The 18779-nt window shown below is 46.8% G+C and overlaps 1 protein-coding gene, 1 long non-coding RNA gene and 2 other non-coding genes across 12 annotated transcripts in view; 2 read left to right on the forward strand and 2 right to left on the reverse strand.

The window, feature by feature from the left end:
* LOC135368126 (ankyrin repeat domain-containing protein 17-like) overlaps positions 1-11487 on the reverse strand; it is a 63248-nt gene extending 51761 nt beyond the window's left edge. For 3 of the 9 annotated variants that reach the window (XM_064601219.1, XM_064601217.1, XM_064601216.1), the window contains exons 1-5: positions 11161-11486; positions 4621-4780; positions 2720-2918; positions 2517-2661; positions 534-678 (exon numbers count right to left, since the gene is read on the reverse strand). In XM_064601219.1, coding sequence (XP_064457289.1) covers positions 534-678; positions 2517-2661; positions 2720-2918; positions 4621-4780; positions 11161-11349 — 838 coding nt within the window. In that variant the 5' untranslated portion in view covers positions 11350-11486. Of the gene's footprint in view, positions 1-533; positions 679-2516; positions 2662-2719; positions 2919-4620; positions 4781-10254; positions 10429-10769; positions 10874-10934; positions 11116-11160 lie in introns of those variants that run through there. The other 6 variants (XM_064601218.1, XM_064601221.1, XM_064601220.1 and 3 more) reach the window with 6 other exon arrangements.
* Trnaa-ggc (transfer RNA alanine (anticodon GGC)) lies at positions 299-371 on the forward strand. The gene has a single exon. It is a non-coding gene; the product is annotated as a tRNA-Ala (tRNA).
* Trnav-gac (transfer RNA valine (anticodon GAC)) lies at positions 8088-8160 on the reverse strand. The gene has a single exon. It is a non-coding gene; the product is annotated as a tRNA-Val (tRNA).
* A 201-nt stretch (positions 11488-11688) lies between the features above and the next one.
* LOC135369327 (uncharacterized) lies at positions 11689-12157 on the forward strand. Its single transcript, XR_010415076.1, has 2 exons — positions 11689-11900; positions 11989-12157. It is a non-coding gene; the product is annotated as an uncharacterized LOC135369327 (long non-coding RNA).
* Positions 12158-18779: the final 6622 nt, after the last annotated feature.

Here is an 18779-nt window from a genome sequence, read left to right on the forward strand (position 1 = left end):
AAATGTCTAGGATAACAGCTCCAAGATGCGCAACAAGTATCTCTGGAAGTGCATCTTTTTGAGCTCCTGGCACAGGCATGCTCAGAGAACCTACACGGTACAGTTCAGAATGACATTTTCAGATGTTACACTATCATCTGTATCTTCATTTCATGTGTTTCCTTCTTGGAAGCTTATTACAACGATGAAAGATGAAAGTCACTGAAAAGGTTAGCTAGCTGTAGGGATCGAACCCACATCTTCTGGATTGCTGAACCCACATCTTCTGGACGCACCCCGAAAGTCGCTGGAGAGGCGTGTTAGCTTAGCTCAATTGGTAGAGCCCTGGACCGGCAATCCAGAAGATGTGGGTTCGATCCCTACAGCTAGCTAACCTTTTCAGTGACTTTCATCTTTCATCGTTGATTTCTTAGGCAATTTGAGGCTTTGTTTGTGTCTGTCCCTTCTATGTTGTTCCAGCCTCAGAACATCACTTTATCTCTTATTACAACGTCCTCTTAAATTGTAAAAAGGAGCTGGGAGAGCCTGCTCACCTTGTGCAGTTTGTGCATTTACGTCTGCACCATGTTCTATTAACAAGCGAACAATAGCCACGTGGCCTGCATTGGCCGCCTCCATCAGCGGCGTCGTGTCTTTCAGACCACGATCCTCCACGTTAGCCCTCATGGCTAGCAGTAGCTGCGTAAAGAAACAGGGAGCACATGTTCAGGTGAGGAAACAAGTCACTGGACTGGGAAACAACGGCATAGTTGTTAACAGGACACAGGGTTCTACGTTTCACACCAGGTATGAAAACTCTGAAGAAAAAGATGTTTCCAATGGGTGTGCTGATTGGGAATGTCAATTATTCTGTTGCAACAAAGAATTTTGTTACTTTTTGGTTTGGGGGGGGGGGGGGAGGATGTGGCTCATAAAATGATACAAAATGCCCAGAAGACTATCTTTAAATGCACTTTTATTGCAAAGTTTGCAATCTGTACTATCGATGTACTTTGCAAAAATTTCACCCCAAAGTAATAAGAAAAACAATACTTGCACCTGGCTGGTTGCACCAAGCCACAACTTTGAGTGCAGATGTCACAGTGTAATTGATTAAAGTATTTGGTATTATTACATTTGTAAATAAACCTGCTGGGGGAGACATTTTTACGATTCAGAATTTCTAGTGCGATTTGCTGCTCTTAGGAGAAGCACATAACTAAATCACCAAATTTCTAACTTTTTTTGTGTGTACTTGTTCTTGCACTGTACTTGCCACTAAAAAACATTGTACATAAAAAAAAAGAAGAAATGAAACAGGTCCACTACCTGGGGTGGGGTAAAGTTATGGCTACACAAAAATCATATTTTCAGAATGTTGTGATGATTATTAGTCTCGAAAAAGGAGCTGCAATGAGAACCGTTTCTCGTGTTTCAATATCTCGTAACTTTTTCCCCAATCAGGATACTCCAAAGATACTAAGCTTGGTGCCAGATTTGACTGCAAAGTTTCAAGAGCAACATCCCCCTTTAACGAGGTACAACCATTATTTTTCAATACCACTTTGTCGGACATGCTGTGGAATGGAATGGAAGCGAAAGGACGTGCATCCCTCTCGCTTTCCCCTCACCCTGTTTGCGAAGGCAGCGTCCTCATTGGTTGGGGTACAAGTAAAGTGGAAAGGGGGGGGGAGCACGTGTAAGATGGACTACATGGGTCCCAGCATAGACTCGGCACTGACAAAAATGATCGGAGAGTTGACCCTGCTACTCGGCCACTCACGTTAGACCACCGCTGTTCATCTCCTCTCACGTGCAGACGCACACTGTCAGAGCATATTGTTAGTTTTTCAGGGTGAAACCCGTTTTTACTCCCCCACCCCCCAATTTGCATTATCCTCACTTAGAGCAAAAAGCAAAAAAAAAAGAAAATGAACTTTGAATTCAGTTACCAATACCGGCACCGGAGTAGACTAAGCATTGGACATGCAGCTCAGCTGTTCCACATCCTATGTCAATCTAAAATACGAGAAGTGCTAAATTTTTTATTTTCCACCCGAAAATCTACGTACTTTTGTACCTGGTATCATCCGATTTTACCCTGTTTTACGGATCCTAAAATAAAGCCAGATTTTTACTCCCCCCCCCCCTCCCCCAATTTCCGAAAAACATAAAACCCGACAACACGGTGCCCAATATATTGTGACGCTGATCAACTGAAATTCTGCAGGCATGTCACGAAAGGCACACTTGAGCTGAACCTTGATCGGCAAACCACGCATTAAACGAGTGCAGAAAGTTGGGCTAGTCGGTGGGATAGCATACCGCAATATTTGGGGGACACGAAAGACTAATGTCGGCACGTGCCACCTGTTACCGGCTCGCGTATTTCCGTCTCCCTTTTTTCCGCAAAACACTTCCGCCCCGAGTGACGCCTGTTCCGTGCGTACCGCATGTCCTCGTCTTCCGAGTCCCCAAATACTGCAGTAAACCGCGCATCTCTCATTTGGCAAACCTCTGACAGCAAGACCACTGACCTGCGCCAACTCCGTGTAGCCCGACGCGCACGCCAGTGACAGTAGGCTCTCCCCTTCTTCCGTCACTTCGTTTACGTCACGCCCCTCGTCAAGGAGCTGACGTACGGCCCGCACATCACCGTCACTGCACGCTTCCGCCAGTGTTCTGTAACGGTCAGTGGTTAATCCAACTGGGCACCCACGCCGGGAGTCGTCCTGGTTACCTTGATGTCTGGTGCGTGCCCTGGGGTGGCATGGGCACCGCTGCGACAGAGGTGGTGTTGGCTGGTGGGGCGTGCTCAGCGCGCATGCGAGTGAGCGCCGCAGCTGCCTCATCCAGGGCGCAACTTACAGAAGTGGTTAGCCTCCTCAGCACCTCGGGGTCGCCCAGCTGCTTGCCCTCGAGGGATAGTTTGCTGAGCCCTGCACGAGCGAATGGACCGTGCCCGAGCATGAAATGTCGCAGCTGGCGTTTGACGTCCAATGGCTGCTTCAAATTTTGTCGCGGACAACACAGTGCACACAACAGAGACATACAGATACCAGAAAATGGAAAGAAGAAAAGAGTATACCACCGTACCGCGTTGGTTGGAATTAAATGCTCGCAGGCGCAGCAACTTTGCAATATACAGGGTGGGCTCATTGGTTGCTATGTCCTTTGGAAAAGCACGTGCAACTACTGGTTGACAGATTGCCTAAAATACGTTCTTAATTACAGATATTTGGGGAGAAATGCGATACGGCAGAATAATTAGAGGCAATCAGAGCCATAGTGACGGGGGGCAAGTGGGGCAGCCGCCCTCGCGAGTGAGGGCGCAGAATGGCAGGCCCCGGCAGGTTGTTTGTACAGTATAAAGCGGGAACAAAGAGAATTTGAATTTACGATATCTGCAGTGGGAATGAGCGTTTTCTCTTCTTTGTTACCTCACGACAGCTCTGGGGGCAATCATTATTTGAATCTACCCGTTTTTTTAGAAATCCTGAAAGGAACACGTACCTTCAGATATATATATTATATTATAGATATATTCAAACTTTGGTACGCAAAGGAGCAGAGACCAGAACTATGCACTTCTTGAGCGCAGAAACTGCATCACTTCTGCTTGTGCAGGCCGGTAAGCGGTCTATTAGATCAGCACCTACTCTAATCGGCTCCATCGCTACAGAACATGTGGGCCACCGACACAAACGACCGTTGCTCCCGTAGAGTGCTTGCAAAGTGTGTGGCTTCGGTTTTGGGTCGATTGCATGCCATAAGTTGGAAGATTGATATCTCAAAGTACGTGCTTATTTCAGAGTATTTAAAAAATGGGGAGGGCATAACTAGTGACTGGCTCCAATTCCGCTCCCTCCCACTTCCCCCAGAACATCTAGTCCCTTTCCGCTCTCCTACAAGGTCTCCGCTTGGCTGCATAACCCAGCTCTGAAACCGGAGTCTTGGCAGCTCTGTCTTATTATAAATATTCGAAAGATAAAAACGGATAATAATAATAATACGGGATCAAAACAATAAGAAAAAAAAAAGCACCGTAGTTTCCCTACATTTTCGCCGCACTAGTAAGGACTGCGCCGATCTAAATCACAATAGAGTACAGAACGAAAAGAAATCTAGCCTGTCAACGGCGTACGCCATTGGAGATAAGGGGGCGCAACGGTGCGCCAGGAGAAATGCTGCAGCGCCACCATGCGCCCTCAGTACGGCAGTGCACTTTCTGCCACAGCGTAGTGTCACATGGCCCGTCTTAACAGCCAATACAGAAGCAGAGTCAGTACGACGAATGACATTATCCGGCGGAGGAGACAGCGTGACCTCTCTGTGTCCAGCCATCGTATCTGCGACGCAGTAATATTTTGAGAGCTGATGGACTAGATTTCCTTTGCTTCCTAAATTGAACACGACTATAGACATACATCAACAATCGTAACTCTTCCTCAACATATCGTGCAGATTATCTGCATTTGTCAATTTTAATCTGCAGTTGGAAGAGAGAAGATATGTCACCGTCGGCATGGCACTTCTGAGAGTGACCAACATGATCAGTCTATGTCCTGGGCTCACCAAGAGCGTTCCAACATGCACATGCCTTGCACTCCATACCCCTTGCAGAGAGCAACAGCAACATACCAGTGGCTTCAAGGAGTGCCTCAAGACGGGCTTGCGTGTCAGGATCAACAGCACCCACCTCAGGGGGGCTGTCTTCCCCACCAGATGATAAGAGAAACTTTGATGTGTCCAGCACGGGCTCTTCCTCAAGCTCTTCGGGGTCCAGAATGAATGACTCTGCCTGCAAGCAAAGACCCTGTCATCCCAACACGTCACAGACACAGTGGAAGGACAGCGTGACATGAGAGTTTCATATCTTCATGTCTGACACAGTCTACCACGACTGCACCAGACTGGCAAGAGCAAAAGCCCATAAGAATTCTCCCGCGAATGAACACTGGTCCCCCTCTACGCTTCCCTGTGAGCACCACGAAGCAACGTGGCTATGAGCAGTGTATAGGCATGGACAGATGGAGGGGACAGCAGGAAGCAGGGGGGGGGTTAGTGCGCATCCTGGGCCAACTTCAGGGAGAACTGTGACGACATTTGTCTGTGACGACAGCCAGAAGACCCAGGGAGAGCCTCAGACAGCTCGTCCAGTGATTAAAGCTCGCCGTCTCCCAGTCCTGGGAAACAACCTTGGCTACCACCACCAAGCAGGTGCTTTTAACCAATTGGCCATGCCGCTGGTCAAAGTGGAGATTGACAGTTAAAAGAGAAGGTATAACATGTGTGACACCATGTCTCACAGATGCATGATTTACTGCATGTTTTTTTAACAGACGAAACTCATTTTTTAGCCAACCCAGCCACGAGGCAGAGACATTGGATAACCCCAAGAAAGCAAGTGTGTGCCACCTATGGTATGCTATCTACTAATTTTGCTTTGTTGTCTTTCTCTTTTATCTATAAATTTATCTACTAATCTTGGCAAGATAAACTGCTTTGTGCACCTGATAGATAATGCAGAGAAAGCAAATTATCCTGCTAACAGATAAGGTAATCTCTGTGAAGAGGTGCACAAAGATAAGAAGCCAGAAATTATATAAAGTACCAACTGCACAATAATTTACATACAATGTACATCTAAGTACATTGTATAATATAAAAAGGAATATAATAAGTGATGTACGATGACCAGGACCATCAAGAAATGGGCATGAGCGGACGCTGTAATGGGTCACACACCTTTAACTGTTAAAGTACAAGCTCACTGAGCTGTCCTAAACTATCCCCTGTGATGCTCGTGCATACAGCACAAAAGTAACGCAAAACGAGCGTGTGCCTATCACAGGCCCAAAAATATCAGAATTTTTAACAGTACTAGTTATAGATATCTGTAACAAATACTGGTAAACACTCATTGTAATATCAACCAAATAATATAAATACTTCATCGACATACATCGATATCCACAGAAGAAATACAGGTACTTTAGTGGCGTGTGTCGATGTCCGTAAGAAAATTATGATACTTTGCCGGTATATGTTTTGACAATACCGTGATCAACCTTTTACCTATATTTATGGATGATATTCGTACCAAAGTTACGAGATGACAACCAGCATAGCATGACCTTGTGTTGCCTAACTCCAACACACGAGTCACCGTTCCACAAAAGGCTCCTCAATTTTCTTCCGCATAAACATTTAATGACGCACTAACGCGAACACAGACAGGCATCCTGACACGAGAAACTGATTGGCTTCAGTTCCCGAGTTCAACTGTTTCAAAGCGGATTGCAAACAGACACAGCAGGATGATGAAACAAAGGAATGGTGCAGCCTCGCACCTGTACGCAGACAGGACAAACACAGATGGGAGGTATTGCCGTGCATGCTCCATTGTTTCAAACTGCACAGCACACAGTGAAACTCAGTTCACCAGGGTGCCAAACAAAGTGCATACAAATGCAGAAACATGAATGCCATAATTGAACCTCTGCATGCAATAAAGGGATAGGTAAAAAAGAAAAAAATATCCTAAACCAGAAAGAAAGAAGTGAATATTTGGTAAAGTAACTGCAGCTGAGTTTCCTCGAATAATGCAAATGCAAAATTCGTGTTAGCGCTATTTTTGGGTGTGTGACTTAGCAGAATTTGAATAAAACCCAGGAGCATGACATATCTCCTTTTTCCCATATAACACTGCACACACAGGGTTTTCATGCAGGAAAAAAACAGTTTTCACAAGCCGGACTTTGATGGTGATGCCAGGTAGTGTGAAGTTACCTTTGTGCAGTGAAGCAGTCTAGATAGGGCTTCTCATGCTGCTAAACGAGCCCAATCTTGAAAATAATGTCCATATGGCCAGCATAATTTGCCTTATTAACTTGGTGCACACGTTTTTCCCGATCACAACGCTCAGTAGCACTGCTGACATGATCACGTGAGGTAGGCAGAACACGTTTTTCGAGTGCAAGTCGAAGTTCACTTCTGCGTCGTACCAAAATTTAAGCTAAGCCATTTGTGTGCGTGTGTAGAAAAGGCGCCTAATCTGGTTGTCCATCCCACTGGCAATCATGCATTTCCCGTTTCTTACCCTCCTATAGCTGGTCAAAAAATTGCACTACGGTCCTAAACGTTCTTTGACAGGTACACGCTAGTACGGAGATGTCATTGCAACAACAATAACAAAGTACTAAAAAGGTCTGTCTCCTTATCGCGTACAGAGGTTCAATTATCTGCTGATTATGCGCACCATCGTACACCAAGCACAAGCTCAACCGTAAGGGGGAAGTATCACATCCAGATGAATTATCACATAACTTGAGGTAGTTGGTACATAGGTCCAATCAACAACCAGAGCAGTTTTGTGGAATGCCAGATGATGGTGGTTTACACGATTCTCCTTAGCTGCACCAAAGTGTACACTGGCCAGAGGGAACGATGTGTTAACGCTCGACTAAGGGAGCACCCAGCACCAGAATGGTATACAGAACGAAAGGGATAAGGGAAAGGATGTGATAAGTGTGTTAGCTCAGCCCTTGTTGCAATCGTGCGAGATGAGACAGTGTATTTACAGTTAATGGGGGATTAGGGGCCGAGTCATTGTTGGGGGTAGGTAGGTAGGTAGTTATGTTGAAAACGAAGCAGAAACAAATTCCTTATGACTGACATCATTGTTGAGTCAGGTATATTAGCGGGCTTCTTTTGCAGGTAAACCCGGTGGAAGTTGAGCATTGCGTCGTCGTGTTTCTTTTGTACTTTGTTGTGGCACTGGTTGTTGATTGGATCTGCCATGGAAGGCTCTGTGTCCAAGCAACCCGTACCTTGCCACTGAGTTACAGATGTTCTCCCCTGGGTTCTAACTAGCGGCTATGATTTAATACTTGCACATGCAACAAAAACCTCCGTATCACAATCGCGTTACATGCCGGACGCTACTGTTTATCATTTGTTTTGTGAGTAAATGACAAACTGTTACTTTTGATACTTTTTTCGTGACTATGGTGCTTTTTTGCAATCCATCTTGCAAGATCAACCTTGATTAGGTAAGAAAACTGAGCCTTTTTTTTTCATGAAAGAAGGAAGTCACTGAAAAGGTTAGCCAGCTGTAGGACTCGAACCCACATCATCTGGATTGTCGGTCCAGGGCTCTACCAATTGAGCTAAGCTAACACACCTCTCCAGCGACTTCCATTCTTTCTTCTGTGTCCTTTGTGTTCTAGCCTCAGAACATCAATTTCCACCATTCTTTTCATGCACTACCTGGGGGAAGCAGGATTGAGGGACCTAAAATGTGCACCCTACCACATTTATCCTGCCTTTATCCTACTTATTCACACAGTCAACACATAATGCTAATCAACTACATGAGTGCATTAATTATGTGAGGGGATTCTGCTAACCAATCACATATTCAAACTTAGTTTGTCCATATATTACGCTTCTACGTCATTATTACAGCTTACACCGACGGTAAAGTATTTCAATTTTGCGGCCACATTTGCGTGCCACTCCATTTTTTTGTAATTCAACTAGCTTAGGGGCTTAGTGAACTAGGGGCTCGGTGAACAGGTGACAGGATTTTGAAGCGTTATATTTGGAACTTCATCGACTTATTCAATAATATGTAATAATTTCTAAGATGTGTTCTTTTCTACCTCTTGTCAATCCGTTCCTCCCTACTGCAATGCCTCTGGTATCTCAAAGTAAATAAGCAAATGCCCTCATCTGTAGCCTGATGTTCCTAGAAAGGCACAGGAAACCACTACCTGTGGTGCTCTGTTATTGCTACATATATTATTTCCATAATATTCAATGGTTCTGCTATTGTGTGTCTGTTGAGCAGCAAAGGCTCCCTTTCTCAGTGCACTCTAAATGGAGTATTTTTCAAACAAAAGAACAACGGTCCTCATGGCTATTGAATCCAGTGCTATACAAGGTGTGCGTTTACGTTTAATTGTTTTTTTTGTAAAAAAGATACGAGAGCAGTATGGATTTTTTTTCCTTTTGCAGGTGTGTTTTAGGGACGAGCGGACATTCCGCCAAAGTGAGTGTAACTCCTCCCAAATTACCTATGTATCCTTAAATGTTGCTGTAGAATTTTTAAGGCATTCAGCAGACAGGGTTGTGTGCATACTCATTTTAAAGCAGAAGCAAATACGAAACGAACAGTCGCATATCCAAAGCAAATATGAAGCAGACAGGGATATAACCTAACCGAACACATACGCAGCATATGGAGGGATACACAGCATACGCAAGAAACAAGTGCATGCTGGCTTTCGTATGAAGTACCACTCATTTTGTTTTATATAGTCCCTTGTAACATTTCTGGGCTCACGCGTGTGCCTTGTGAACTATTTGAATGTATTCTTCTTAGAAGAGGCATCAATTTGATTGGGAATTGAAACACAGAATTCCATATTCAATTTGGGAATCGAAAGTCAATCATTCGCTTCTGTGCTCAAAAGGTCCCATTATCTGCACAGTCCTAGAGTTAAGATCATCACAGGTCATCGTACTCCACTCACCCTTTCATTTGCTTTTGAATAAATATTTCTATATTTGTACTGCAGCACTCTGGAAAGAATAAAGCTATACACATGTTGAAATGAATTTAACTCAGTTTAACTCAATTACTTTTCAGAGTAACTATAATTCTAACCGCAATTCAACTGCAATTTTTTAAATTATAACTAACCAAATTATAAACTAGATTAAATGTAAGAGCATGTACTAGCTGTAATTGTAGCATGACTGCTTCTCAAACTCAACTTTTAGACATCAGACAAAGGTGGCACTGCGAAATGACCAGTAAACATCAGTCAGAAGTGTGCTCACCAGTGTACCTCAACTGCGGAAGACTGACATGCAACTTCTCCGAGCAGCGAGCGAGATGCACGAGCACCTGACCGGTGTCCTCACACCAAACGAAGTCAGACAAACGATTTGCAGACATGTCAGAGTACTAAATCAAAACCTGGCACACATGCTGCCTTTTCTTCCCTTTGTGACTGCTGACTGCATGTGTATACCAAGATACCGCACTGAATTGGAACATACGCTGTGGAAGCTAAGTATAAAAACGTGGTTCGATTTAGTCTTTTCCGGGCGTTTTATGCAGTCAGCTGCTGCATGGTCATCTCCCCACCTATAAGCCCTAGCATTCTGCGGCCCAAACCGATATCGGGCGATCGGCGCTAATCGGCGCGTGTGCACGCTGTGAAAACACACGGTGAGACAAGGCAACCACAGACGATGACTTACGCAGTGGCCGAGCAAGGCGAACGGGTTGAGCTATGCAGCGACGGCACAATACACGTAGTTGCAAATTTAGGCTTAGCCCCGCAGTGCTAAAATTCGATCGGTCAAAATCCTCTCTGGTGTGTCGAGTGCGGACCACGGCAATCCTGCAGACAACGTGCACCTCAAAATAACGCTGTCATTTCCACGCACAATGTTCCTCGTGGCTCTCGTTGCGCCAGAAATGCCCTCTTTGTGGTCGGACATCCCGCTGCATCAATTCACAAGAATGACCGAATAAACAAACAACAAAAAACAAGAAAAAAAAAAAGAAATGCTAGACACGTCGGCTGCAGAGAAGAGGCGAATTGGAGTCTTTAACGCGCAAGGATATGCATCGAACAACGTTTCATATCGCATTGATTCGTTCCCAGAATCGGCACATTTGTCGAAATATATCGGGAGCTAGGGAGAAATGACTGAGAGTGCAACATCCTCAAACAAGAAAATGGATAGGCCTAGAAGAGTGGAAAAGATACCTTGACAGAGAGCAAAGTGTGCTGTGTTTTCCCTAATCACTTGCCCTTCATGAGGATGTTTTGTTCTTCTATGTTCGCGAACAATCCGATTTCTTTAACCAATGCGCTACAATTCGTCAGCTAGCATAAAAGTTCCTCGTGCAGATTCCCAAATACGTTGCTCACCACAAGAGGAACACTGCTCAGCACACATGGTTTCTCCGACCATCAAGCAGCACGGTGCAAGGATTGGCTAACTTGCAAAACCCGGGAGGTTTTGTGAAAATGTTCATCGACGCACACACATCAATTACGCGAGGAAATTCAATATCTAAAAAAAAAGGTCCTTTAGGCCTAACTATCTCTGCTTTCCCACGGCACACACATGGTCAAAACAAAATACAAAAATTACCTCTGATGCTTCGTCGTCGTCACTTTCAGTTAAATCTGCCATAAAATTGGAATGCAGGGAATTCAAGCTCTGTCTCTGGCCCGTTTCGAAATTATGGGCAGTTCCTGTACGTCCTCTACTAACCTCCTGTGGTTCCTCTTTCACAGCATCACACGCGTTTGCATGAACTACATTCTGCATCTTTTGCATAAATCCAAGTCACATAAGGGTATACTTTCACCGTGAACAAGGCAATAATATTATACAGATGATAAATCAGCACAATTTGAACGTAAGTTCACACCATTTACATGCCAGCAAGAGCCGCCATTAATGCTTTGGAAATTTTTTTTATCCTAAATCCCGGATGTAGACAGTTGCGCATACTAATTGCCACAAATGTATTGCGCGTACAGTTAAATGGAATGCCTTTAAATTTAAAAACGAAATTATACTTTGATCAGATAGTAACCTTTGAAGAAGAATTCGAAATATATACGACACTAGCAAATAAGATCGACGGCTAAATCCGCTTCCTGTTTTCTTTTTTCTTCTCTTTTTGTTGTTGTTTATTATGGGATGTGGGCTGCAAATTAAACCACTGAACCCGAAACAAGGAGTACGCCCGAGCACAAACCCGAGACAAGGAGTTCGCAGACAAGCACCAGCTTGTGAGCACCATTTCGCTTGTGCTGAGGTTGTGGGCGCCGGTAGCAGTGGTCCCAGCTTCGGTTATGTATGCGCACGTTGATTTGGTTCAGGTTTGGTTTTCGTGTTGTGTAGATTTACGGACGTTCTGGAAGTTGTCGAGACGTCCTCAATTTTCCTAACAACGCATCTGTACTGTAGGGTGAAGACGGATGAAAAACAACAGCAGCCATCCGCGGCAGTCGAGATGGTTGTACACCATTCTCCTTTATTTGGACGGCAATGAGAACCAATTCGCACAACAACAGTGTTCGCTAAGATAAAGTTTGGAGTTTATAACGGAGATAAAGCAAACAAAACCAATTTTATATTAACGCCGCCACTTTTCCCAATTCTTCGTGCATAAACCGCGAAAATTAAATACTTTTCGGCCTTCCCAGTGGGCATGGCCCCTATATGTCTAGCCATATGTTCTGGGGAGATGGGTTCATGTCATTGAACCGTCGCAGTTTTCGATTTCCTCTGTCTTTGTCGCAAATCAGCACACTAGGTGACGGAAGATAACAAAGTATCGATGAACATCGGTTCTCTCATGATAACAAAGTATCCCGTCAGGAATCCTGCAGACACCCTTTGTGAACGTCTCAAGCTTGCCATGGGCGACCTGCTCAGGAAGCTGAATACCTAATTTGCGCTGTCTCTTCTATAGGTGGGGTGCATTTGCGTAAGCTGGATCACCAGAAAGAGTGAAAAGGAGCACGCATACAGGCAGGGTGCTCCAGTTCACCAGAAAGGGAAAAAGCACGGGTAAAGCTGTGACGTCATATGCACACCACCTATACACCATGGAAAGTCGCACCATTCTGAATGGTAAATTTTTTGTGGTGGTTCATGAGGTACCAGGCCACGCGTGCAACGCCGCAAAGCTACTGTGGCTACGAACGGCGTACAGTCATGGACATATGGAGAGAGGACATCAGGAAAGAGTATGTGTCCTGGGCCAGGTCAGGGGGGAACTGTGTGAGGAACGTCTTCGGAAAACACTGGGAAAACCTCAGACGGCACAGCCGGTGTCGGAATTCGAACCCGCGTCACCTCCCAGTCTCGGCGTGGAATCCTAACTGTGAATGTAACCTATTGTAACCAACTATATGGCCACCATACCGTAACTGTAACGCCACTTAAGCTTGTAATGTGAAATATACCAAAAGACGTTCTTTTGCTTCGACCAGACAGACAAGCACTGGGGGATTCGATGTCTGAGAAAATATTAGGGGAAAATATTTATGCGCAAAATTTTTCAAAATATGCAGCGCGACATGTCAAAATACGCACAAAATATGCAGAAATATTATGACGCCGGTGGTGTTGCTTCCGAAGCTTTTTCATACCTTGAGAGCTCTGCACGGGCCTTCCTGTTTTTATGCGACCTGACGACTCGGTGAAAACAGCCTGGCCTAGCATTTCCAGCCGTGACTTACGCGTTTCTATCGCTTATGAAACAAATTTATAAGTAGATATATACGAAGAGAAGACAGCGATGAAACATGTTTATTTGGGCTCGTTCCCGGGACCAGATAAAATCACCTATGCCGCACTGCGAAACCTTGACGAGCGGTCACTCCAAGCTCTCTTTCATGTTTGCAATACGTCATGCCTACAGAGATCCCTACCATCACCTGGAAGGAGGCATTAGTTGTTCCCATCCTGAAACCAGTCAAACCCCCAAATGCCCTATCCTCCTTTCGCCCTGTGAGCCTGACAAGCTGTACGGGAAAACTGATGGAGAGAATGGTTTTGCATCGCCTCGACTGGTGGCTCGAAAACCAAGGTGTGTTTCCTCAAGAAATGGCTTGCTTTCGTCGCCACCGAAGCTGCATGGATCCAGTTCTCGACCTAGTCTCTACAGTCCAACATGCTCGTGCTCATAGGCGAATCGTCGTATCGGTTTTCCTGGACATCAAGCGCGCATATGATACTGTCTCGCACATTTGTGTGCTGCACGCCTTGCGTTATTTTGGAGTATCTGGTCGACTCTTCAACGGGCTCCACGATTTCCTTACGGACCGAACGGTCGCTATCCGCACATCCCACGGCCAAAGCATCTTGTTCATCAAGGCGTACCCCAAGGAAGCATTCTGAGTCCTACACTCTTTAATGTGGTAATGGCAGACCTAAAATCGATAATTCCTCGCAAAGTAGCATTCTCCGTGCATGCCGATGATGTTGCCTTTTGGACAGTGTAGGCAAGTCACGACTAGCCATTCAGCGCCGTTTGTAATAATGTCCATCTGTACCTCACGCGACTTGGGATGGACCTCTCGCCCGAAAAGTGCGTCGAGCTCCCTTTCACCTGCAAGGCTACGAGAAATTTCCCGCTTTGGGTTCGTGCAAAGAAGCTCGAGCTTGTGCGTTCCCACTTATGCCCACTGTGCGTTTCTTGGTGTGGTCATGGAATCGGACCTGCGCTGGCTTCCAGCAATTCAACATTCTTTCTGGCTTAGGATGGGGCTGTGATCAGCGCTCCCTTCTAGCCGTTCACGAGGCTTTGGTGAGGGCGACTCTGCTTTACAGCATTCCAATCTTGCACAGGATTTCCACAACGTCGTTAAATACCCTTCGGGCCCTGTTTGCCGGAAGCCTTCGTCGCTGCCTTGGAGTTCCCAGAATGGCTGAAACAAGGCAAGTCCGGGCTGAAGCTGGTGAACTCCCAGTGGAGTTTCTCTGTGAGCGTGAAAGGCTCGACACTCCCTACGTTTGCGTGCGCACATTCCCCGTTACCCACTTCTCAGGAAAATTCGATACCGTCCTGAGAGTGATTTCCATCGCGTAGCGCAGGGGACACGCCAGGCTCTCACTTGCTTCATAGCTAAGGACGTCACACCGCCGGACGCCCCCTGGTCTCTGCCTGTGCCACCCACCTTCGTACCTCTTCCGGACCTCCTGGAAAGGAAGAGGTCAGGTTCCCCCTCAACTCCTTCGAGCCCATTTTTATGCTCTTTTTTCTTCTATTCTTCTATTTTTATGCGCGAAGTTTTCTACCTCTGCCGCAGCGTACACAGATGGCGCATCTCGAAATTGCAAGTCCGCCTCGGCATTCGCCATCCCATTCGAAGGCGTAGTGGACGGATGTCGCCTTTCGCATCAAACTTCATCCACAGCTGCGGAACTCTATGCCATACTTTTCGTTCTGCAGCGCATCGTTTCTTTTATCCCACGGGAATGGGTCGTGTTCACTCACTTAACATCTGCGCTGCAAGCAATTGAAAACTCTGGCATCCGAGGCTCATCCGCACCGTTGGTGATGGATGTGTTAATAGCTTACAACCTTGTCTACGAAGCAGGGCACAGGCTGATTCTCCAATGGGTCCCAGCCCATTGCGGTGTCGAAGGGAATGAACAGGCCGACAGCGCCGCAGAAGCAGCTCTCTCGTCTCGGAGACGGACGCGTATTTGCGCTGCTGAAAGCAGATCGTCGTTCCGTACTTCGACGCTTCGTGACTCCCCTGGCTACCCGCCAATGGACCGCTGACATTCTCCCCCCAGCCATGCTGAGCAGAGTTGATCCAGCGCTCGCCTTCCGCATACCTCGACATACCTCTCGTCAAGGTGCCGCATTAGTTCATCGAATGCGCCTCGATGTGGCTTTTACAGCGCAGTGGCGTTACCGCTTCAGACAAGTTGACTCTCCCCATTGCAGTCACTGCGGTGCTGTAGAAGATCTAGAGCACATTCTTCTCCATTGCCCACACTATCAACCTTCCCGAACCGTACTCTCTGGATCCCTGCTACTCTCTCGCCCCCTCTCTCCCCCAAATTGCTTGGTCCCTGGCCACATCCAGCCCACCAACGCTCGGCCCTCAAAGCTCTCTTCACCTTTCTCGATACCATAGGACTTCGATCTTTGTTGTGCAGAGGCTCATTATTTCATATCCCGCATCGCCACCAGGAATGGGGTAGAGTATCGCCCCTGGCGATGAAACTCCCCATTCATCATCTTGCAGTAAAGTTGTTGTTGTTGTTGTCGGAATGACAAGGCCACAAACATAGAACTGGCAGTGGGTGAGACGAAATTCAAACCAGAACGCACGCGGGCAAGCGCGTTATCGTCACACTGCGAGTTTTATTTCTATTTTTCCTTCTTTTTTTTCTTTTTGTATAAGGTGTTGTCGACAACCTCCTTCCCAAATCCTAACCCCTCTCACGAAGCTTTGCGAACGTGATTGAGGAATATGTGAGGAGTAAGGGGCATTCTGGAAGTGCGTACCTGCAAAGTCCCGTGCGTATAACCTGCCATTTCGTTCATTCTCCCGATTGTACATCGACGCGCCCTTCAATCGGGTGCTTCATCCGATTCCCCCGCCTTAGTGCAGCGACCCGCAAAGGTTGCAACAGAAGAATGGTTGGGCAGGCTAAACACTCGTTTCATCTCTTATTTTTAAATGGCGATGATAAAGCGTGTCGTGTCTATATGCTGCAAAAAAATGCTGGATTTTGTTGTGGAACTCATCAGATTCGGTGTTAGTACCTGTTTTGATATAAATGCCCGTAACTAGCTTTATTCCTACTTTTGGGCAGCAAAAACAGATAAGGCTTGTGGAAGGCGTCGCTTCCCATACCTGTATGACCGCGCCTTTATGAACTCATTTATTGCTTCCACGGCCGCTTTTGACAAAACTGCTGATAAATAACGAGCTTGAGGTTTCATTGGAAATCAGTCATTGGTTCCTTCCTATCCGTATCGTCATCGCATCGTATCGTCACCGTATCGCATCGTCTTGTGACGAGCCATTTTGTGTAGGGATCCTGAATATTAGCTCTCTCTCTCTCTCTGCATACACAGAAGGAGCTAGTATTCAGGCACCCTACATTTATGTTGTTTCCGACAGCCCTGATAATAGAGAGTTTTAGCTGACCGTTACCGAGTCCCCGCTCCGCTCAGCCGGCGAGCGAGCCCGCAACTACGCATGCGCGTGACATTTGGCCGTCAGCGGGTGAGCGGACCTGCATCTCGAGAGAGACTTGGCTCTGCGCTTCTACGCATGCGCCTCCTTGGGCAGCGCTGTGGCTCCAGCGGGGCTTCCGCCCCGCCGCCGCGATGTCTGAGCGGAGCATGTTTTCCTTCCTCCAAGGAGCGGAGCGAGACTAGCCCGCCATAGCGAGACGGTCCGAACTACCGGGTGTCAAGATGGCTGCCGCCAGTAGTGAGCACACCGCTGCCCTCGTCGTCTTTTGCTGCTGCTGAGGGCGATGCGTCTCAGCAGCGGCTGCTGAAGCGTTTTATTTTCGGATCGACGAGGATCCTGTAGGGCACTCCAAAAGTTCGCAAGTGAACCCGGGACAGACAGCTTCAAGCGCAAATTTATTGTTTACAAAGAGCTTGCACCAAAGTCGACCCAGTCGTGGCTGTTGGAAAACCGACCGGCCTTTTTTATTATTCAGGCTTATTACGAAAGCAACATTCGTGGAATTATTTTCAAATGTAATGAAAACTGTAATAGTAAACAGTACCGCCTTGCTTTCACTGGAAAAAGATTAGCTAATCACGTGCATTTGTTCTATCCCGTGTACAAAGAGAGAGAGCGCCGTTAGCGGTACGAAGCGGAAAACGGGATGACCGCCCCGCTAAACCAAATTTTATTCCCCCCCCCCCCCCGCTCGGCTCGGCTTGGCTCAGCGGATCACCGTAAGCGGAACGGAACGTCAAAACGGTCAGCTAAAACTCTCTAATAATAACAGCCCTTCGTAGTTGAAGGGCTGATTGTTGTCTTTCATGCGTCATCGCGATCTACTCCTTTCTCTGCTTTCCGCGTTCGTAGAACTCGAAGCACTTCTTAGCCATTTTTTCATTGCCACGAAAAAATGGGCCTGCCTTTTATAGGCGCCTAGAGCCAAACATTTTCAATGCCAAAGCATCCAGGGCTCTAGTCGTCATAGTGGCTGTACCCTCATATGATTGGTGATTTTGTCAGATATTCCTAGGAAGGGTGCTCATGGAATGCTGAGTACCGCAAAAAAGGGGTCCGTATAAAGCAGACCGATGCCTTGACACTTGATTAGATGCCGACTGTTCAACCGGTAAATTGTCACAGTTGAAGACCTGCACAGCCTTCCTTTCTTTTTTGAAACGCAGCTTACACAGAAACTGTCACGGGGGAATAAACCTCTACCCGAGAAACGTCATCATGGCGTTAATTGGTAGACACTGACTGAAACCGAAACAAATCGGAAGGGGAGGGCTGGGTTGGGTTCCACGAATGGGCACTGTGGGTACCTAGCAGATAATAAGGAACATAGGTCCGTGCTGTGCACCTGCCAGGTGACAACTGGCCGGCGCGTTTATTGCGTCGTCATCATGATGGCGTCCACACACTGCGCTACAGCACTTCTTCGCTGCCTCCTATTGAAAGACAAGTAGGACCGAAGGTCGCGTCCCATTCAGGGACCATCGTAATCCCCTCAAGACCGTGGCTTTCGGGCGCAAACCAACTCCCGTGGCTCAGTGGTTAGCGTGCTGGCTATGCCACGCCGAGACTGGGAGATAGCCGGGTTTCGAATCCCGGTGGGGTTTTTCCTGGGTTTTCCTCAAACGCTTTCAGACATATGTCGGCACAGCTCCATTAGAAGTCGGCCCAGGACGCACGTTCCCCCGGGGCGTCAGTCGTGACGTTGCCCACCTCTGTGAGGCCGACAACGCGGCGAGCCCTTTCATCACCCGGGCGCAACTTTGTTCGCCTCTAGCTTCCAGCGTAGTTCAACTCCACCAAATTGGTGGCGCTGTCGAACACTATGACGCCATTTGTTTACAAACGAGGAGAGGTCTATTGGCACGCCGGGGAGACGGCGTGGGGGAAATGAGATGAGGGAGTTGGCCCGGCGGAGTAGTGCTACACCCCTTCAATCTTCCGGAAAATTGGGTCCTTCTTTTCTTCTTTTTTTTTTTTAAGTTGCCCAAACGTATTCCTGAAGAATTAGACAGCCCGTACTTTAAG

Source organism: Ornithodoros turicata, chromosome 9 (genome assembly GCF_037126465.1).
Source record: "Ornithodoros turicata isolate Travis chromosome 9, ASM3712646v1, whole genome shotgun sequence".
Lineage (NCBI taxonomy): Eukaryota > Metazoa > Arthropoda > Arachnida > Ixodida > Argasidae > Ornithodoros > Ornithodoros turicata.